The sequence below is a fragment of the Geotrypetes seraphini genome, chromosome 10 (assembly GCF_902459505.1).
Source record: "Geotrypetes seraphini chromosome 10, aGeoSer1.1, whole genome shotgun sequence".
Taxonomy (NCBI): Eukaryota; Metazoa; Chordata; class Amphibia; order Gymnophiona; family Dermophiidae; genus Geotrypetes; species Geotrypetes seraphini.
Window position 1 is genome coordinate 121,526,015 of NC_047093.1, and position 22,813 is coordinate 121,548,827.

A 22,813-nucleotide genomic window follows, 5' to 3' on the forward strand; every position below is an offset into this window, starting at 1 on the left:
AAACGGCCACTATGAAGGGGGCCACTCTGCTATTTTCAGAGCCCAGTCTTAGGCTAATATTTTCAGCTAGCTTGAATTTTTAGCCCCTGCAAACTTTGCAGTATTTTCAATCGTGCATTCTCTCTATTGTCCTGGGGTGCACAGTATTTTCAGCTCGGGCGCGCTGCCCTTTATTTGCTGAAACCTGCTCTTACGCGATGCGCCAGCTACAGACGCTCAACCAATGAGAGCGAAGAGGCGGATCTCACGCGGCTAGGCCGGCCAATTGATGCTCGTATCCTTTACTGGCAATAGCTTCGGCCAATTGCCGTCCAAATGGCAGGTGGAGGCGGGGAAGAGGGTCTTGACTGGCCGCACAGTCACCCAATCGCCCGCGTTTCCCACTCATCCCGTAGAAGACCTTCAGCCACCAATCCAGCATCGGGGCTTTGAACCGACCGTGATGGGGGCCAATGGGAAAGCGAGGAGCGGGCTGCGCGCGGCAAGCGGACGTCGGCTGCGACCAATGAAGTGGAGCGTCGGGGCGGGTATGCGCCCTGGCTATATAAAGGGGCGGGCACCGCATGTCGCAGTTCTTTCAGACCGTCTCTTGTTCTGTTGGAGGACGTGCTGTAAGATGGCGGAAGCCAGTACCTGTAACATGGAGGTGAGGCGCGTGGTGGTTGAAGGGAGGTTCGGCTGGGTTGTGGGACCTCGCGCGCGCGTGTGTTGCTTTGTGGTACCCGCGAGGGTGCCGTAGCGCGCCTCTGCCCGTCTCGAGGGGAGGGGGCGGCTCTCGCTTCCACGCGCCTTCCGTTATTCTGGTTGCGCGCGCGTTTCCTTCGGTTTTCAGGAAGGGTTATAAGACTTGGCGGGGGGGGAGCGCACACAAAGAAGCGGGGGGAGGGGGCGACCTGTAAAAAAAGGGGGGGGTATGGTTGGACAGCTGTGGAAGTGACGTCATTGCGTGGAGCAGTTCCCGGGATGTGACGTCCCAGAGCGGGAACCTGCTTTCGCCGCGTGGGTGCGGGGGCGTGGCTTGTGCTTCCTCGTGCAGAGATGGGGGGGGGGGGAGGGGGCGCGTGCGCATTCTCTTGCGCTTGGGCTTCAGGATTTCCTCTGTTTGCAGTGGAAGCAGAGAATGCGGAAACCCAGGACTGGATCTGAGGCCCCTCTTTTGATCTTATAGAGCGGGGGGGGGGCGGCCAGAGTGGGATTTTGCCACCCTCAGTCAATCAGTGCCTTACCTGAAGGGGGGGGGGGAATATACAAGATGGCTTGTGGTGCCACATCCCCCCCCTTGATTCTGCCCTGCAGAGAAGTAGAAAGCCTGAACACTTGGTGCTTCAGTCTCTTAATTTTCCTTGGTACAGAATAGTCACTAATCCAGGGTTGTCCAGTGTCAGTCCTTGACGGCTGCAATTTCAGTCAGGATTTTCCCCAAGAATTTGCATGAGATCTATTCTACATGCTCCGCTTACATTGTATGCAAATAGATTTCATGCATATTCATCTGGAAAAGCCTAAAACCCCAACCTGATGAGGGTCGGGGTTGGCTGCCCCTGCGTGTAATCTGTGTAATAAACAGCTTTCATTGGTAGTGGCTGCAAGGAAATTGGCTTGGGAGACCAGGTTGAGTGGGAAACACAGTAGCCAACGTGTAGCCAGGTTTGAAGGAGGTGAATTCATGATGCATTTTTCTATTTCTGAAGTCCTGCTGTAGTTTTCTGTATGTGCTGATCCCAGCATAGAACAGAAATTGGAGGATTTATAGAACTTGGTTTGCTTTTCTAGTAAATAATTTTAGTATTGGAAAGGAAAAATAAATGCACTTAAACTTCTTCTTATTCAGGTTTCCTGTACGCAGCCAGAGAGTACAATGAAGCCCACAGTGGAGGAAATGACTTCAAAGGATTACTACTTTGATTCTTATGCCCACTTTGGAATCCATGAGGTAAGGAGCTTGCCCTCGGGTAGAGGTTTCAGTACTAAGATCACGAAAAGGTTAGGTCTCTGAATGTCTCTGCACCTTTGTGATCTGCCTGTTTCTTCCACAGGAGATGCTGAAGGATGAAGTGCGTACTCTTACCTACAGGAACTCAATGTTCCATAACCGGCATCTCTTCAATGATAAAGTTGTCCTAGATGTGGGCAGTGGAACTGGTATTCTCTGCATGTTTGCAGCCAAAGCTGGTGCTAAGAAGGTTATTGGGGTAAGGTGGAGCCATTTAGAATTAGGTTAATTTATATTTATTTTTGGGAATATGTCATTCTATTCTGTTTTCTGACTGAATGACTTTCTGATTAGCTGCTCTGGTACTCCTGGTAGGGACTGTTGTGGATGCCTTGGGATGGGTATAACAGCTGATACCTGAAACTTCCCCTTTTTCAGATTGAGTGTTCCAGTATATCGGACTATGCAATTCAAATAGTCAAAGCAAACAAGTTGGATCATGGTGAGTCCTGTGCTTCCTTGGTCTCTTTTGTCTGACCCCCAGTTGCCTTCTGCTCACTGTATGTTTTTCTGCTGTTTGCTTGCAGTTGTTACTATTATTAAAGGGAAAGTGGAAGAGGTAGAGCTGCCAGTGGAAAAGGTGGATATCATAATCAGCGAGTGGATGGGATACTGTCTCTTTTATGAGTCCATGTTGAACACGGTGATTTATGCCAGGGACAAGTGGCTGGTGAGTTCTCTTGTGACTGGGAGCCTGCTATAGAATCTTGGAAAAAATGGAACCATATAGTGCATTTAGATTGTTCTTCTTTGCAAGATATTACTGTATTTTCACGCATACAACGCTTGCGTTATACATGATTTTTACAAACCGTGCATAACCTTGCGCGTTATACACGTGAGCACGTTTTACAATGTTTTTTTTACATAGTCCCCCCCCCCCCGGACGTCCGATTCACCCCGCAGGACCGCTCGCACCCCCCTCCGACGTCCGATTCACCCCCCCCACCCCCCGCAGGACCGCTCGCACCCCCACCCCGAAGGACCGCTTGCACCCCACAGCCTCCCCACCCCCATCATGGAGAAGCTCCTACTGTTCTCCTGCTGCTTCCTCTTCCGGCAGTCCCGCCCTTTCTCTAACGTCAGAGAAAGGGCGGGACCGCCGGAAGAGGAAGCATTTCAAACACAAGGCTCACAGAAGGGCTGGGACCGCCGGAAGAGGAAGCATTTCAGACGCAGGGCTCACAGAAGGGACGGGACCACAGGCAGAGGAAGCAGCAGGAGATGGTGGTGGGGGGTTGGGAGGCTGTGGGGGTGCGAGCGGTCCTGCAGGGGGGTGAATCGGACATCGGGGGGGCATCAGGCTTTCAGGGTGGGGACAGGACTTCAAGGGCCAGAGGAGAGTCGGGGTGGGCGAAAGGAGAGTCGGGGCAGCATGCGCAGTATACGGGTGTGCGCGGTATATAAAAATTTATTTACATAAATTACCGTTTCCTACGCGCTAAACCCGTGTGCGCGTTTTACACAGGTGCGCGGTATATGAGTGAAAATACGGTAATCTCTACCTATCTTTCTCCTGCAAAGATCCCCTCAGCTTGTCTCATCTCATGCCTTCTTGAATCTGCTTCCCCCCACCTCCAGTGAGAAGATGTTCATGCATCCACTGCTCTTTCTGTAAAAAAAAAAATTGCTTTAGATCAGTGGTCCCCAACCCTGTCCTGGGGGACCACCAGGCCAATGTGTTTTCAAGCTAGCCCTAATGAATATGCTTGGAGCAAATTTGCATGCCTTTCACTTGCATTATATGCATATCTCTTTCATGCATATTCATTAGGGATAATCTGATTGGCCTGGTGGTCCTCCAGGACAGGGTTGGAGATCACTGCTTTAGACTACCCATCTCCTGTTGTTCAGAGCTCCTTGTCCCCGGTACTTCCTCCCCACCCCCAATTTGGTGGTCCTGGGAGCCAGGCAAATTAGTTAGTGTTTTAGGCTCAATGGTGGTGTTTACTTATCACTGTGTTCCATTTGCATTTTTTTTAAGACTCCAGATGGTTTGATATTTCCAGACAGAGCAACTTTATATGTTACTGCAATAGAGGATCGCCAGTACAAGGACTACAAGATTCACTGTGAGTGTTCTTCCTTTGAGGTCTGTAAAAAAAGTCCCCCCCCCCCCCTTTAAAATCATCTTTGTATATCTTTTGCTTGCATAGCAGATGTGTTCAGTCTGGGGCAATTGAAGCTGCCATAGATGGATCCAGAAGAGTTGCAGGGCAATGGAGGGTTTTGTTTTTTTCTGAGTAATGCTACTTTCTGATGGGGTGGGGTCAGTCATACATTTCATTCATTCTTTTCTCAGTGGAAGAGAGGTGGACAATGTAGTAAGGTTGTTATCCTCATCTTTTTTTAGAATGCAGCAGTGTGATCTGCAAGAATCAGCAGTTACAGCCTAAGAGAGCAGTGGTTTATTTATTTTTTAATTCTTTATTCATTTTTAAACTTTCATCAAGTGTACAAAAATTCATAATAAACACAATTAATTTGAGCACTTGAACATGTTATCATTATAACTTATAAGTACAAATGTAACCCTCCCCCCACCTTCCCTCAAAGCCCCTTAATCATAAGATCATATACTTGAAACCCTTCCCCCACCCCCTACTAAATGGTGTATAATTAATCTGCAGTATCCTCGCTACTTCAACATAAAATCCTAATAAACATTTTAGGGTCACATTGAGCAGGGTCACCAAATGTGCTTTATGGAGCAGCCCAAGAACTTAATGACAGCCTGCTGCATGATGGGGAATATGATGTTAAGTTTGACCTCTGAAGATCCTGATTTCTTGAGACAGATGGGATTATTCCTAGTTGCTCTTTGAATACATCTGCTTACATTACATCATACTGTGAAGTATCTGCTTTGATCTAGCCTTCACTTAGTGTGCCTTAGAGATGTGTGTCTTGCTCTGAGAATATCTGGAGTATTCGCTAAATGTTTGGTTGCTTGCTGATGGAATGTGACTAAGATTTTCTAGAGAGCAGTGGTTTAATTAGGGGAGGTGGAGTGAGTCATTCTATGCCAGGGATCTCATTTAAAAGTACATAAGAATAGCCTTACTGGGTCAGACCAGTGGTCCATCAAGCCTAGTTACCGATCCAGGGCAAGCAGTGTCTTCCCCCATGTCTTTCTCCATAATAGACTATGGACTTTTCCTCCAGGAACTTGACTAAACTAAACCTTAGGTTTGTATACCGCATCATCTCCATAAAGATAGAGCTCGGCACGGTTTACAGGTAATTCAATAAATGAGTGAAGGACATAAGAAATCGGGGGTTATGAAGAGGATAGCTAGCTTTACATTTTAAATAGATAGCTTTACGTTTTGGAGAAAAGCCAGGTTTTCAGATGCTTTCGGAATAATTGGAATGAGCCTAGATTCTGCAGCGGGGCAAGGAGGTTATTCTAAAGCTCAGTGAATTTGAAGAAAAGGGATTTCCCTAATTTACCTGCATACATGACGCCTTTTAACGAGGGGAAAGATAGTTTAAGTTTGTGGGCGGATCTGGTAGTGTCAGGTCTCAAAGAATTCCTTAAAACCAGCTACGATATCCGCTCTTACCACAACCCTCTGGCAATACTAGAAGCAGTGGAAGTGTTTAAAGGAGCAATAGAAGACAGCCTCACCACAGTAGAAGTGGACTTGGACCAGGTATACTACCAGATCGACAAACTTAAAAGTGACAAATCCCCTGGACCGGATGGAATTCACCCGAGAGTCTTAAAAGAATTGAAGGTTGAAATCGGAGAGCTATTGCAAAAACTTGCCAACCTGACAATTAGAACTGGTCAGATACTGGAAGATAGCGAATGTCACACCAATTTTCAAAAAAGGATCGAGAGGAGAACTGGGCAACTACAGACCTGTGAGCCTTACGTCTATCCCTGGAAAGATGGTTGAAGCACTGATTAAAGATAGCATAGTCCGGCACTTGGATACACACGACCTGATGAAAGCCAGTCAAAATGGCTTCAGGAAAGGGAAATCATGTTTAACGAATTTACTTCAATTTTTTGAGACCGTGAACAAACATATTGATAGTGGAGAACCGGTGGACATAATATACTTAGACTTCCAGAAAGCGTTCGACAAAGTTCCACACAAAAGACTTCTCAGGAAACTACAAAACCATGGAATAGAGGGGGATATACAAAGATGGATAGGCAAATGGCTGGAGAACAGAAAACAGAGTGGGCATAAATGGGAAGTTCTCCGACTGGGAGAAAGTGACTAGCGGTGTACCCCAGGGCTCGGTACTTGGGCCGATCGTATTTAATATTTATATCAGTGACTTAGAAGAAGAAACATCCAGTGAGGTCATCAAGTTTGCAGACGACACAAAGCTATGCCGGGCAATCAGATCGCAGAAGGATAGCAAGGAACTCCAGAGCGACTTGTGTCAGAGAAATGGCAGATGAAGTTTAATGTGGAGAAATGCAAAGTAATGCATTTAGGCAGAAAGAATAAGGAATACGAATATAGAATGTCAGGTGCAACTCTGGGTAAGAGCGAACAAGAAAAGGACCTGGGTGTACTGATAGATAGGACCCCTGAAACAGTCAGCACTATGTGCGACAGCGGCAAAGAAAGCAAATAGGATGTTGGACATGATAAAGAATGGAATCACAAGTAGATTGGAGAGGGTCATAATGCCGCTTTATAAAGCAATGGTCAGACCCCACTTGGAATACTGCGTCCAATATTGGTCTCCCAACCTAAACAAAGATATAAAACTGCTGGAGAGGGTGCAGAGACGAGCAAAAAAGCTAGTATAAGGTATGGAGAAACTGGAATGCGAGGATCAACTTAAGAAACTGGGATTGTTCTCCCTTTAGAAAAGGAGACTGCAAGGGGATATGATCGAGACCTTCAAAATACTGAAAGGAATCGACAAGATAGAGCAGAAAAAATTATTTACATTGTCCAATTTGACACGGACAAGAGGACACGGAATGAAACTAAGGGGGGACAAGTTCAGGACAAATATCAGGAAGTTCTGCTTCACTCAGAGAGTGGTGGACACCTGGAATGCTCTCCCAGAGGAGGTTATTGCGGAATCCACCATCCTAGGATTCAAAAGCAAACTAGATGCACATCTCCTTACGAGAGACATAGAAGGATATGGGTGACTAAAAATTACGCCAGGTGTACACCTGGCAGGGCCTCCGCATGTGCAGATCGCCGGACTTGATGGACCGAAGTTCTGATCCGGAGATGGCGCTTATGTTCCAGAGCTTAACTATTCTCTAAGTGAAAAAAATTTTCCTCCTATTGGTTTTAAAAGTATTTCCCTGTAACTTTGAGTGTCCCCTAGTCTAATTTTTGACAGAGTGAAAAATTGATCCACTTGTACCTGTTCTACTCTACTCAGGATTTTGTAGACTTAAGTCATATCTCCCCTCAGCCATCTCTTTTCCAAGCTGAAGAGCCCTAACCTTTTTAGTCTTTCCTCATATGAAAGGAGTTCCATCCCTTTTATCATTTTGATCACTCTTCTTTGAACCTTTTCTAGTGCTGCTATATCTTTCTTGATGAGACCAGAATTGAACGCAATACTCCAGATGAGGTCGCACCATGGAGCAATACAGGGGCATTATAACATTTTTAGTCTTGTTAACCATCCCTTTTTAAATAATTCCTAGGTTTAATCGTATTGTTTACGATGACACCCAGATTCCTTTCCCAAGGTGGACCCTAGCATCCGGTAACTGTGATTCAGGTTATTCCCAATGTGCATCACTTTGCATTTATCCACATTAAATTTCATCTGCCATTTGGACACCCGGTCTTCCAATTTCCTAAGGTCCGCCTGCAATTTTTCACAATCCAAAAGTGTTTTTAACAACTTTGAACAGTTTAGTGTCATTGGCAAATTTAATTACCTTGCTCATCGTCCCAATTTCCAGATCATTTATAAAAAAGTTAAATAGCACCAGTCCCAGTACAGACCCCTGTGGCACTCCACTGTTTACTCTTCTCCATTGAGAAAAATGACCATTTAACCCTACCCTCTGTTTTCTATCTGACAGACAACCAATTCCTAATCCACAACTGAACTTTGCCACCTATCCCATGACTCTTTAATTTTCTCAGGAGCCTCTTGTGAGGAACTGTATCAAAAGCTTTCTGAAAATCTAGATACACTACATCAACCGGCTTACCTTTAGTCACATGTCACACTTTCAAAGAATTCGAGCAAATTGGTGAGGCAATAATCTCCCTCGGCTGAACCCATGCAGACTCCGTCTGTTGGCAAAGCTGGGTCATTTTGATTATATTTTAGTATTTTGTCACGTATGTACTTATTATGGGGGTGGGAGCTGGGGGTTCCCTTATTCATGTGTATTGTGTTGAGGGGGATGTCTATATGCATCTTCTGTTGAAGTTTGGATTTCGTTTTCTGTTTTGACAGGGTGGGAAAATGTGTACGGCTTTGATATGTCATGCATTAAAGACGTAGCTATCAAAGAACCACTGGTAGATGTGGTGGATCCCAAGCAGCTGGTGACAAACGCCTGTCTGATTAAGGTGAGAATTGTTGGTGTAATGGGGTGGGAGAGCTGCATCGACCTGTGCCGGACCATCATTCTCTCTTCTCTTCTGGCTCTCAGGAAGTGGACATCTACACGGTGAAGGTGGAGGACCTCACGTTCACATCACCCTTCTGCCTTCAAGTGAAACGCAATGATTACATCCATGCACTGGTGGCATACTTCAACATTGAGTTCACTCGCTGCCATAAGAGAACCGGTTTCTCGACAAGTAAGTGTTGGGGAAGGGGGAAGAAGAGCATGAGACAAGGGTTACTACATGGGTGATGGGATGCAATGAACACTACAGTCCTTTGCCTTTTTCAAGGCACCCTGATTCCTTCAAGTTGTACTTCTGCATGTTAAGATGTTTGTGGTTTGATTTGCAGGTCCAGAGTCTCCATACACACACTGGAAGCAAACTGTGTTCTACATGGAGGATTATTTGACTGTGAAGACTGGGGAAGAAATTTTTGGCACAATCGGAATGAAACCCAATGCCAAAAACAACGTGAGTTGAGGAGTAGGGAAGAGCTGAGGCTGTTGTGTTCAGAGTGATGCAACCAGCTGCTTTGCAGGATAATTTATTGTCGGTGGGTCTTCTGGTGATTCTCTCAGTAACTCCATTATGTGTGTGTTAGAGTAAGAACATGAGGCCTTTAAATTGGGATAGAAATTTGGGAAGTTGTGGCATGCTGAGATTTGGATAATTTCCTAAAAAGACCATAAGCCATTATTGAGATGGACTTGGGGAAATCCACTACTTGTTCCTAGGATTAGCAGCATAAAATCTGTTTCTTTAGCACTCTCCAGACCAGTAGAGGTTAATCTTTACGAATGGGTATATATCCAATCGTGACCAGCAGGTGGAGACTGAAAACAAAACTGTGGAATAGTATATAATATATTCCCTTCTCTATTTTCATCAGTCTCCAGAAGGTGTTGAGTGATCTGTACCCATCTCCCTTGGTAGGGCTGTTGGAATTTGTTTAGGGGGTTTCTAGTCCCTGTTTTTGGCCGGACAGAGCTTGTGCGGGTCCTGTTTGGGGGTCCGTCCGACCTCGGGGGTGTCAAACCCGGCGGGTCTCGAGCGGGGTCCCTTCCTCCACCTCCCCACATTTTTTTAGAGGAGCCTCAGCAATAAGCCTTTCCCCCTAAATCAAGCAAGGCATATTGCTTTGAGAGCCTGTGGAGTCTGTTCTCAAAAAAAAAATCCTGAGGTAGTGCCGGTCTGCAGGGTTGCTTCCCTGTCAGTTTACTGTATTTTTGCACTAACTGGCACTTTTCTTCTAGCTAGGTCGGGTATGGAGCAATTGTGCCCTTCTCCGGGGGAGTGTGACACAATTTGGTCCAGCTGCGAGACACTCGCGGCCGGCCTGAACTCGGCGGTTTGGGCCAGTGTGGTCATGGAGCTCTGTCGGCAGCGGCTGCAGGTATCCAGAGCTCCCTGGCCTTAGTGCCTCGTGAGCCAGCTGAAGGCAGTGAGGCAGCCCGGTCTTCTCTCACTACCTCCGGAGAGATTCCCCGACCCGCCGACGGTTCCCTCTAAGCTGATTTTTCAACAGCTGATGCCGGCTTGCCTGCTTTAGCGTCTGGGACAGTTTAGGTTTCCCAGGGCTACAGGCCCTGGAGGGGTTATTTTTGGCGGGATCTTCGCCATTTTGACAGACTGTTCCCTCCATTTTGTCTGCAACCTCAGGTGACCTTCCCCCTTTATGGCAATCACAGGGGCAGGTTTCAGCAGGGACCTCTGCTGGGGCAGGGAGTCCCTGAGGACCCCCGGGGTTTTTTTGCCCCCAATTTAATTTCTTTGTGCAGACATTTGGGGGTCCCACGTGCACCTGGGGGGTTTCGGGGGGGTTCCCTCCGCGCCCCTTGTGTCTTTGCCGTAACTGCTTCAACTGTCAGTGTCTTTGCTGAACTGCTTCAACTAATAGCCAATCTGTCGATCAAAATGGGAAAGATTCCGGAAGACTGGAAGGTGGCAAATGTTACACCGATCTTCAAAAAAGGTTCGAGGGGGAGACTTGGGAAACTACAGACCGGTGAGTCTGACCTCAGTACCGGGAAAGATGGTAGAGGCGCTGATAAAGGACCACATCATTGATCACCTTGACGATCACGGTCTGATGAGGACCAGCCAGCATGGTTTCAGCAAAGGCAGATCTTGTTTGACAAACTTGCTGCACTTCTTCGATGGAGTAAACAGGCAGATAGTCAAGGCAGGGTGACCCGGTCGACATTGTATATCTGGACTTTCAGAAGGCGTTCGACAAGGTTCCGCATGAACGACTACTTAGGAATATTGTGAGCCATGGCATTGAGGGTGAAATACGTGGATTAAAAACTGGCTGGAGCATAGGAAACAGAGTGGGGGTAAATGGACAATACTCGGACTGGAAGAGCGTCACTAGTGGGGTGCCGCAGAGCTCGGTGCTTGGACCTGTGCTCTTCAACATCTTTATAAACATAGGTGCGACGAGCGAGGTGATTAAATTTGTGGACGATACGAAGCTATTCAGAGTAGTGAAGACGCAGGGGGATTGCGAAGATCTGCAACGTGACATAATCAAGCACGAGGAATGAGCATCGACATGGCAGATGAGGTTTAACTTGGATAAATGTAAAGTGATGCATTTCAGTAACAAAAATCTCGTGCACGAATACAGGATGTCTGGGGCGGTACTTGGGAGAGACCTCCCAGGAAAGGGACTTGGGAGTTCCGATCGACAAGTCGATGAAGCCGTCCACACAATGTGCGGTGGCTGCGAAAAGGGCAAACAGAATGCTAGGAATGATAAAGAAGGGGATTGCAAACAGATCGGAGAAGGTTATCATGATACTATACCGGGCCATGGTGCGCCCTCACCTGGAGTACTGCATATAGCACTGGTCGCCATACATGAAGGACAAAATACTACTTGAAAAGGTCCAAAGAAGAGCGACTAAGATGGTTAAGGGGTTGGAGGAGCTGCCGTACAGCGAAAGATTAGAGAAACTGGGCCTCTTCTCCCTCGAACAGAGGAGATTGAGAGGGGACATGATCGAAACATTCAAGGTACTGAAGAGGATAGACTTAGTAGATAAGGACAGGTTGTTCACCCTCTCCAAGGTAGGAGAGGGCACTCTCCAAAGTTGATAGGGGATAGATTCCGTACAAATGTAAGGAAGTTCTTCACCCAGAGAGTGGTAGAAAACTGGAACGCTCTTCTGGAGTCTGTCATAGGGGAAAACACCCTCCATGGATTCAAGATAAAGTTGGACAAGTTCCTGGTGAACAAGAGCATACGCAGGTAGGGCTAGTCTCAGGGCGCCGGTCTTTGACCAGAGGGCCACCGACGGACTGCTGGGCATGATGGACCACTGGTCTGACCCAGCAGCAGCAATTCTTATGTTCTTAAGATAACTTAAATTTGCATGCGTTATACTGCAGAGAGTCCGTACCAGGCTTGTATCCCCTGATGCAGGAGTGTCAGCAGCTTTTCAGGCAGCCCAAGGTGGATTCCTTGGTGGCACAAGTGATTTAAGTGCACACCTCTTCCCAGTGATGTGGGAGTTCTGTTGAATGATATGCAGGACTACCGTGTGGCTGTGGTCCTCAGGAAACTTTTTGAAACAGCCAGTTTGGGCATTAGGGCTGCTGTGGCAACGTCTTTTGTGGCACACTCCTGTGTTGGGCTGGCATGCTAGAGCTGCCGCCTCAACTGCTGCTGGCTAGTGGATGCCATATATGCCTTTTGACAATGCTGGTAAAAGTGTCAGCGTTCTCCCTTTCGGCCCACCGAATGCTCTGGGTCAAGCAATGGACTGGTGTTTTCACTTCCACGACGACTTTAGCAAGGCTGTCTTTTAAGGGGCCTGGAGGTCCTCATGGATTAGGTAATGGACCGTCGCCCAAAGTCCCTGCTTGATAGTAGATCCAGACCCTCCAAGGGTTCTGGACTTTCTAATTTTTTTGGCTCCAGATAGTATGCACATTCAATATCGCAGAGATCTTCCCAGAGCTCCCGAGGTTGGTGTGCGAGCTACAGGTGTTCCCAACCTTCTACCGCCTGTACTGCACAACCTACCAGAAAGATAGCCAGGAAGCTGAATGCAGCTCTGCCGATAGGGGGATGGCTCTCGGAGTTTCTGCCTGTCTGGATGCGCATTACAACAGACCAGTGGGTCTTGGACATTATTCAATCAGGATACAAGCTGGAATTTGCTCAGCCTCTGTAAAATTGGTTTGTGGTTTCGACGGCTGGATAAGGCGCTCTGATACCAGGCTATTGTTCAGTGCTTGCTGAATATTGAAGCTATATAGCTGGTGTCACGTGACCTCTCGGGCTCAGACAGATAATCTCTATACTTTAGCATGCCAGTGATTGGAGGCCTATTCTGGATCTTCAGCACATCAAGTTTATCAAGTTTATTATGCAATTTGATTAATCGCCTATTCTACATTCTAGGCGATATACAAACAATAACGAATAAATAAAAACTTGGGGTAATTATTACATGAATGCAGCTCTCAAACTTCCCTGCTTCCAAGTGGAGACCGTGCGGTCGGTCATTGCAGCAGTGGCTCCGGGGGACTTTCTGTCCTCTGGAACGCTCTTCCAGAGGCTGTTATAGGGGAAAACACCCTCCAAGGATTCAAGACAAAGTTAGACAAGTTTATGTTGAACAAGAACGTACGCTGGTAGGGCTAGTCTCAGGGTGCTGGTCTTAGACCAGAGGGCCGCCGCGTGAGTGGACTGCTGGGCATGATGGACCACTGGTCTGACTCAGCAGTGGCAATTCTTAAGTTCTTATGGTCTTACGGAGGAGGTGTGCTTATGCATTCCCATATTTACGGCCTACTGCAAGTTTCTGTGGTTTCATGTTCTGGAGCAGCTTACCAGTTCTCGGCCCTGCCCTTTGGGCTGGCAACGGTACTTCAGACCTTCACCAAGGTGATGGTGGTGGTGGCAGCTTACTTGAGGAAGATGGGTCTGCAAGTTCACCCTTATCGAGACCGGTGTTGAGAGCTCCCTCAGCCGAGGGACATTGCATAGTACAGGTGGTACAGGTGCTGGAGAACTTGGGCTGGATTGTCATCCTCGGAATGAGTCTTCTGCAGCCCACACAGTCATGGCCTGCCCAGGACTCGCAAATAGAAGGTATGTGTACAGATTTCTACGCTTTTGGAGCAGCTGGCTCCTTCGGCATGGGATTAGCTTCGTGGTTGCCACACTGGATGCAGTTTCTTGAGTGAGGGCACACATGTCCTCTTTAGCCTGCCCTACTCTCTAGCTGGGCATCACGCCAAGATATCTTGCAGATTTCTCTGCCGTAGCCTCTACAGACTCGAGCAAGCATGGACTGGTAGGTTTGCCCACAATCCCTTTGCAGGGGCGTTCTGCTCCTCATTGACTCCTGGATCATGGTGAGGGCAGATACCAGCCTTTGGGGCTGGGGAGCTCATTGCAATCATCCTGTTCAGAGGTTAGACATTGTCACAGAGAAAGTGGTCTATCTGCCCGGTGGAGCTCAGGGCCATTTGTTTGGCTCAGATGAAGTTTCAGAGTCAGAGAAAGTAGTCCATCAACCGACTGGAGCTCTGGGCCATTCGTCTGTCCTTGATTAGATAGTTGAAGACCTTGGAGGGTCAAGCCGTCATGGTCTTTTCCAACAATGCAATGGCAGTAGCCTATGTCAATTGCCAGGGAGGGTCCAAGAGCACTCCTCTGCCTCAGGAAGCCCGCCACCTTTTTCTTAGGCAGAACATCTGGCGCTGACAGCGCATGTGGCAAGAGTGAACAACGTGGAAACATACCTCAGCGGACGGTCTCTGGATCTGGGTGAGTGGATCCTGTTCCGACAGGCATTTCAGATGATTGTGGAGCACTGGGAGTCTCTGTATAGATTTCATGGCCATTTCAAGATTCCGGAAGGTGCTTCTCTTCCGTCGAAGTTCCAAGCCTGGAAGCGAAGAGCTCAACGCACTTATGCAGGACAGGCAGCAGCAGCTTTCTCCTGTTTGTTTCCTGCTCCTTGTCCTTTAGAGGATCCTGATTTATCCTGGTTGCGTTATGCTGGTGGCTTCAGCTTGATCACGCAGATGTGTGGGTTGTAGCTTTTGGGCCGAGCGCTTCTTCATACCCTTTCAAGCAGGGTCCAGTTGCCATGCCAGTTTTGGGACCTTTGGCTCTTACGGCATGGCTCTTGAGCACATGACCTTTGGGCATATGAGGTGTTCTGCCCTTGGGGTTGAGGCTTTTCTACAGTCTAAGAAGTTGTCCAGGGGGGTCGGTGTATACTACAGTGTGGAAGGCCTTCCAATATTGGTGTGTCCAGGTGGATCCGTATTCAGCTCCGATCTTGCTGATTCTTGCCTTTCTTCCTGCTGGGAAGATAGTAGCCTTACGATGGCTTCTTTGTGGGTCCTAGTAGCTGAGCTTTCTTACTTAGGCTTTTCATTAATTTTTAAGATTGTAAAGTTGTAAACCGCTTTGGTATGGAAAAGCGGTATATCAAGTCTGAATAAACTTGAAACTTGGTCGTCTGTGGCGGCGGCTCATCCTGATGTTGCTCCATTCTTGCAAGGGTTCCATTGTGTCAGACGGCTGGTTGTCCAACCTGTGCCTGGTGCTGTCTAGCTTTAGGCTCCTTTTGGCCTTTTCAGACACTTCTCTGTTGATTTTGATGCTCTAGGTTGTCATTTCGTCTCTTCATGTTCATTGAGCAGTATGTTTGCCTGCCTTTCTGCCAACAGGTTCCTTGACTTGGGAACGCCTGTTGAAGAAACTGGTCATACACAAGGTTCTCCGGCATTATTTGGAGGTCACTAATGAGTTTTCCTTCTCTGACCATCTGTTTGTGCTGATTTATTCGATTAAGTGGGGTGCTCCTGCTTCTAAGGCCACGATTTCCAGATGGATCTGTAGGGCTATTTTGTCAGCCTACATTCTTTCTGGGAAATAGTCCTCTGTTTTAGTCAAGGTGCTTTCTACCAGGAGTGTGACTTCTTCGTGGTCTGTAGCTAAATCCCTCCTGAGGAGATTTGCGGGGTTGCAACGTGGTGTCCTCTTCCCACGTTGGTCACGTTTTACAGAGTGGATGTTACTGCAAGACAGCACTCGACCTTCAGGTCCTCTGTCTTAAGGGCTGGCACAGCAAGCCCACCCCTGCTTTTGTATGTCCCTATGGTCTAGAATGTCCCAACTATTGCACTGGAAAATGAGATTATGTACTTATCCTGGTAAGCTCTTTGCCAGTAGATATGTGAGACATTCTAGACCAGTGTTTTTCAACCTTTTTACACCTATGGACCGGCAGAAATTAAAGAATTATTCTGTGGACCGGCATCGGTCCATGGACCGGCGGTTGAAGAACACTGGGCTAAAGTTGTGGGCCAGACCTCGCCCATCTCTACCCAATCTCCACCCCAGACCCCGCCCCCATAATAGTAATAATTGCACGTTGCATGTCTCCTGCCTCATCAACGTCAGAGAGAAGGCTTCCGGTTCATGCGCAGGATGCCCGTAGGAGCCACTGCCCGTTTAGATAAAGTTTGTGTACTGAATCAGTTAGGAAGAGGGAGCTGGCTCGAAGATAACGCCGCATCGATCACACTGTGGACCGGTGGTTGAAGAACACTGTTTTGGGTCTGATGCATGTGCTGGCCCTGTGGACCGGCAGGAAATTTCTGTGAACCGGCACTGGTCCATGGACCGGTGGTTGAAGAACACTGTTCTAGACTCCTCACCCTGTCCTTTCTCCCCCAATCCATTGGCACCGAGCAATTGCCTATCTAAGCCAATCAAAAGCAATGATATAGCGTACGAGTATTACCAGTTGCTTATTCTTAAACTCTACAATGCGGACGCCTTTGGTACCCGAGACAAGTCCGCGCCTCTAGTCATAACGCACAATTTCCCCCTACTAATTCTAGCAGTAAATCAGACGATAATAGTATAGGATTATTTGTTAACCTTATTAATTTGTGCAATTATTCTGTCTGGTAAGTTAATATTTAAGAAAAGATATTGATTTTTATTGAAAAATGTTTTATTTTTGCGTCGTTTACTCATTTCAGCTCTTGTATTCAATATGTCTTTATCTAAACCAAGTGGTAGTAATACTAAACCAAAAATTGCTGATGAATGTCAAAATTTCCAAGAAAAGTGGGAATCGGAGTATTTTTGCAGTGAAGTAAAAGATTTAAAAAATTTGCTTGATATTATAATAATGCTATTAGTGTTCCAAAGTTATATAACATTAAATGGCACTATGAACAGCATGAATCAAAATACGACTATTACAAAGGATTAATGAGACAAGAAAAGTTGAAAGATCTCAAGTAGGGACTGAAAAAACAGTTCATATTTACTAAAGTATCACAAGAAAGTGAAGTGGCAGTGCATGCAAGTTACGCCTTATCAGAGTTGATAGCTAAACATTCGAAACCTTTTATTGAAGATGTCATCAAAGAATGTCTAATTAAAGCTGCAGAAATTTTGTCCTGGAAGTGTGAGGGCTTTTCAAACAATCTCTTTCTCAAAATACAGTAGCAGAAATAATTACTAATTTGGCCGGCAATTTAAGTGATCAGATCAAAGCAAAATCATCTAGTGTCTGTTTTCATTGCCTGTGAAGAGAGTACGGACAATGCGGGCGTAGATCAATTAGCGCTTGCGACACAAATTTCAACATTTTTGAGGAATTAGTGGAACTAATACCAATATGTGGCACTACAACGGGACAAGATATATTATGTTTATGAACTTCTGCAAAAATATAATTTACCTCTGTCAAAACTAACTGCTATAGAAATATGCCAGAAAAAACAACGGTTTGTGGCATTACTGCAAAAAAAAACAACAAAGTGACACTTGTGATGAATCTAAGATTCATCATACGCATTGCATTATACATCAAGAAGCATTATGCACAAAGGTAATAATCATGCAAAATAAAAAATTGTCAATTCCATAAGATCTCGAGGCTTAAATTGGTGCAGTTCTCTGCTTTAAGGGCATTAGAAAGCAAATATTCCAGTTTGCCCTACTTTACCAAGGTACGGTGCTCCAAGGTCCTTAAAGAAGAATTATGAGACTGAAAGAAGAAATATGTCAGTTTTTAATAACTAAAAATCAAGACAGAAGGATGTTTTCTAATCCAGTATGGTTCTAAGATTTATCCTTCATGGTTAATATAACAAAAACAGTTAAACGATTTAAATTTAAAACTGCAAGGAAAAGATTAGATCATTACAAATGTGTGATCAAGTTAAAGCATTCCAATGTAAGCTAGTTCTTTGGGAAAAGCAGTTGAAAAATGAAGATTTAATGCACTTTCAGACATGCATTATAAATCAAGTTTAGGTGAAATTGCATCATATCAAAAATAAGCAGAAATAATTTTAAGCCTTAGAACGGAGTTTGAAACAAGATTTGCAGATTTTAAATCTTTGGAAGACAAGTTTTCTTCGATTTTTCTCAATAAATATATAATCATATGCAAATGAAAGTAATTGAGATCCAGTGTGATTCAGATTTGAAGTCGATATACAGTGAAGATGGCTTGCTTGAAATTTACAAATATTTGTCAGCCTGGTTTGCAAATACTCAAATTCACATATGAAATTATTTCTATGTACTTATCGGTGCAAGCAGTTATTTACACTTATGAAAGGAAATAAGACTTCTGTCAGATTCAGAATTACCAACATTCACCTTGAGTCACTGCGGACATGATTTCCTCCGAAATAGGAAAAATAACAGAGAAGAGATGCTAAGTGTCAGGAAGAAAACATTAATTGTATTGTTGCTCTTGTTATTTTATTTATACTGTAATTTTCGAAATAAACCTAAGTTTCTATGAAAAATGGCATTTGTGCGGCCCACATAAACTTAAACCTTGTTTATTTGGCCCGTCAGCCTTGTGTTCTGTCTCTCCTCTGCCCTTGCAGGCTTTGGAGGGGTATTGCCTGTTTCTTGGTCTTCTTCCATAGGAGACTTCTTGGGCAGATGTTTGTCTTTATGTTCTTTTGGGCATAGGGTGTATTATCAATAGGATATTCAAGCCAGTCCCAATTTGACCTTTGGGGCAAGCATGTTGCTGGTGGGTTTGTCTACTTTCTGATCTTACTGGACTTGTTTGCAGGGACAATAAGGAGACGAGAGTTCTGAAAACAAAAACAGGCCAAGTTGATTTTGTTATAGTTGTGAGGTACACATTTCAGGGTGGGGGGTCTTTAAGAGGTTTGTTACTGCATGGATGTGACATCACTCTGGCAGCAGCCCTGACTTAGCCATTAAGCAAAATAAGCATGTGCTTAGGGAACAAAGGGAAGGGGGTTGCTAGTGATTTTCCATGGTTCTCATACTCTTAACTTTTGCACTGTTTGTTACATCTATTATCAAGTTTCAAGTTTAATAATGTTTTTGATTAATCGCTTAATCATATTTCAAAGCGATGAACATAATAATAAAATTACAGTATTAAGGGAGTAATACAATACTTAACATAAAATTAAGTCCAGGAAGGACTATTAACAAACTTAACATTTTTACACTTTCAATAAGTGAAAACAGTAAAGGATATATTTTATACGTAAAACAACACTTAATATTCTTACATGACTTATAAAGAGTAATAACCCTACCCCACATCCATCAAATTATCCATTAGTTATCACAGTTTATGATAAGTACTCTATATCAAATATATCTTATCCACATATTAAACATTTATAAACCTTAAGAAACTTACATAAACCCCCTCTCAATCTCATAAGGAAGATAAGAATTCATGTAAAACTTTATTCCCACCCTCCCCTTTCCCTGGATATGCAAATTAATACATCAATAAAAATCAAACTATAATAATTCTACAAAAGACATCAGTGGGCCCCATATTAATTAGAAATTTTTTGTGTTCCCTAACATCAGCATTCCTTTTCTCTAATTTATAAATTAAACATAAATTTGCCCACCAAAATGTAAAGTTAAGTCGATCCCAATTTTTCCAATTTCGTGTGGTTAATTGTATAGCTGTACCCGTCATAATTTTAAAAAGTTGGCTTTTATATTTATCTAAGGGATCCTTAACATATATAACAGTGTACCACAAATCACAACTTCATAAGTCAAAGGGATCGCAACTTCTAAAATATTATGTCCCCAAATCGACTTCCAAAAAATCTGAATCATAGGGCAATAAAACAGTAAGTGATCCATTGTCCCCATGTCTAGATGACAGTGCCAGCATCTATTAGACTTTGAATTATCTAACTTATTCAATCTAACAGGGGTCCAAACAGAACGATGTAACAAAAAAACTCAAGTTGGCTTCATAGATGCCAACGTTGTACATCTCATCCTCCAAGACCAAATCCGTGGCCATCGAGATACAGAAATGTACTGTTTAATCTCGATACTCCAAATGTCTCTTAAGAGCATTTTTAGTTTTCTTATGTACAAGTTTCAATATTAATTTATACCATCTGGCAGCTTGATGCCCAAGCATATCTGTCTGAAAGCAGAGGAATTGCAAGCTATAGTAATTTTAAAATTATGCCAATCAGGGAACCCTTTCTGAATAGCTTGCTTTAGCTGCAACCATTTATAAAATTGAAATTTTGAGAGACCAAAAGATTGTTGCAATCGTGAAAAGTCAAGCAATTTTCCATTTAAAATGATATCCTCTAATGTTCTTATGCCAACCTGCATCCAATCCTTCCAGGCAATTTTAGAGCCGCCTATTTGTACCTTGGAGTTTAGCCATAGGGATTGACACAGAGACTGTTCTATAGGAATTTCAGTTAGCTTATTAATATATCTCAAGGTCTTCCAGGAATCTAAAATAATATAATTATCCTTAGTGTAACTAGGTAACTTAATGTCCAAAACATGAGTCAGACGCATTGGGGACATAATTTTCCACTCCAAAATTAACCAATCTGGATAACGTTCCATGAGGTGAGGCAGGATCCAATACATACTCTAATGCAGAATATAGGCCTGATGATACCTATAAAAATTTGGAAATTTTACCCCTCTCTCCACAATCGGTTTTTGTATAGATACTAGAGCAATTCTAGCAGTTTAGCCCATCCAAACGAATGTATGTTTCTAATGGTTTAAATTTCAGTGATTTGTATAGTGATTTTTCTGTACTTTTTGACTTGACTTATGTTACTTCAGCAGTTAAAGAACTAAGAGACCCTATTATCGGGCTTTATTTAGGTATCTGTTGGGCCTTAATCTGGGCCTGACTGCCAACCAACTGTGTACATGTCAGTGGCTTTCGGCTCTTTGTCTCCATCTGCTGACAGAAGTATAGATTTATTTAAACTTACAATACTGCATTATTAAAGATTTAAAAAAAAAACAGTGGTGTACAATTAATTTAAAAAAACCCATCCAATTCATCCCTCGGTTTACAAATATTAAAAATCAAAACAAAGAAAGGATCATAGTTAAGATGGAGGATCCTTAATTAGAAACAGATGAATTTATTAGGGGTTTTTAACTTTTTCCAGAAATTCAACATTTCCTAAAATGAGGCTGAGGTCCTTTGGAAAAGAATTCCCCAAGACTGGATCTAAGTAGGGGAAAAAAGCCCCTTTTCTTGTACATTCTAATTTAGCAGCTTTAAGAGCAGGTTAGAGAATGACATGGGGACAAATTTTTCTTCCCTGTGAGTTTTGTCACTGTCCCTGTCCTGTAAGCTCTGCCTTAACCGCAAAAACCTCGAACACTTATGATTTTAAAGTGTTTGAGGCTTGTGCAGATGAGGACAGAGCTTGCAGGAATGGGGCAGAGACAGGAAAAGAACTCTGGGATGGGACAGAAATACGAGTTCCTGCTTGGATGGGGAAAAATGTGTCCCTTTGTCATTCTCTAGAGTAGGTAGCAAAGAGGCATTACTGGAATGCAGTTCCCAGTCTGCAAGATAATGGTACTAAAAGTACATACAATATATAAATGCTTATTTGTCTGTACTGGGCTCCAGCAACACAAAGAAAGAAAATTAGAAGGTAAGATTAATTTTTCTTACCCCTCCCTCCTTTTTTTTCTCTTGCCAGCGAGATTTGGACTTCACCATTGATTTGGACTTCAAGGGCCAGCTGTGTGAGCTATCCTGTTCTACAGATTACCGTATGCGCTAGGGGGACAACACTATCCTCCAGGTTCCTGCGGCAGGAGGCAGCTTGAAGAAACTCGAGTCACTAATACTTTAGCTGTGTGGCAAACCATGTTTTAATCCCTGCTGCTAGAGACATAATGGGTGGGAGGATGGGCAAGGCCAGGGCAGTGTTAACTCCCCTCCCTCCTCTCTATCCATTAATTTTGGACACAGTGTTCAATCTTCTCAAACCAGTGTAAAATGTGTGAGAGTGCTTGGCTCTTAACCTCACTTTTAGTTGATTTTTAAAAAAAAAATTTTTGTTAGTATGGTTCAGCTGTTTGCGTCCTTGTATTGAGCTCTGACTTTGGATTGGTCCCCTTCCCTCTTCTAGTGGGGAGCACTGATCCTTAGTGGGAGTAATTACACCCCCTGCCCCCAGGACTCTGAAGAAGGGAGCAAGGGGAGGCCGCCTCATTACCTCAGACCCAGAAAATTCACCCTTTTGTACCCTGACATACTGATGGTACTCTCCTGCCAAGGGTACCAGGTCTGTTGCCTCCAAGGCACTGCATTTGGTTTTTTTTTTTTTAAATGAAGGTTTTAGGAGGAGAAGGGTGGGGATGAACAGGATGGGAGGTAACCCCCCTCTTTTTATATATATATATATTTTTTGTGTATAAACCATGTCTTTTGGTTTGTTTTCTTTAGACAGTCAATTGCACAGAGGTGCTGGAACATTGTGACTTTCATAACTTATGTTTTTATATGGTTACATACAACATGAAATAAAGTGACATGTGCGTTTGCCATGGATCTTTACTCTACACTGGGGCCTGGGATTCTGAGATATGGATGTATTTCGAGGGTTGAGGGTGGGGGATGCACATGTGGAACTTCTAAATGCTACACTCTTTATGTAACTGGGAGATTTAGTGACCTTCATTGCTCAGGTGAAAATTTGTAATGAACCAAAAAACAAACCCTCGGTGCTCTGGGCACATTTTGCTGAAATTAAAAACAAAACTACTGTACTTGATAAAAGAATTGTTAAAATCCCTATGGGGGGGGGTGACGAGCATTAATGGTGGGGAGACTTGTAAAGGAGAAAGCAGAAATCAACCTGATGGATGGTAAGTATAGAGCTAAAGTGAAACTTACATAGGGGGGGGGGCTGAGGTGAGGCG

The 22,813-nt window shown here is 44.4% G+C and overlaps 1 protein-coding gene across 1 annotated transcript; it reads left to right on the forward strand.

The window, feature by feature from the left end:
• Positions 1–500: 500 nt before the first annotated feature.
• On the forward strand, positions 501–22,453 carry PRMT1 (protein arginine methyltransferase 1). Its single transcript, XM_033960857.1, has 10 exons — positions 501–646; positions 1,832–1,933; positions 2,037–2,192; positions 2,372–2,435; positions 2,521–2,663; positions 3,978–4,065; positions 8,411–8,526; positions 8,610–8,760; positions 8,918–9,039; positions 21,586–22,453. Exons 1-10 carry the CDS (start codon positions 506–508, stop codon positions 21,667–21,669), a joined length of 1,167 nt encoding a protein of 388 aa, XP_033816748.1. The 5' UTR covers positions 501–505; the 3' UTR covers positions 21,670–22,453.
• The last annotated feature ends 360 nt before the right edge of the window (positions 22,454–22,813 follow it).

Coding starts and splice junctions, on each gene's coding strand:
- PRMT1 (XM_033960857.1), top strand. CDS start 506: ATGAAGTGGAGCGTCGGGGCGGGTATGCGCCCTGGCTATATAAAGGGG. Junction 2,193..2,371: donor GTGCTAAGAAGGTTATTGGG/GTAAGGTGGAGC, acceptor CCCCTTTTTCAG/ATTGAGTGTTCCAGTATATC. Junction 4,066..8,410: donor CAAGGACTACAAGATTCACT/GTGAGTGTTCTT, acceptor CTGTTTTGACAG/GGTGGGAAAATGTGTACGGC.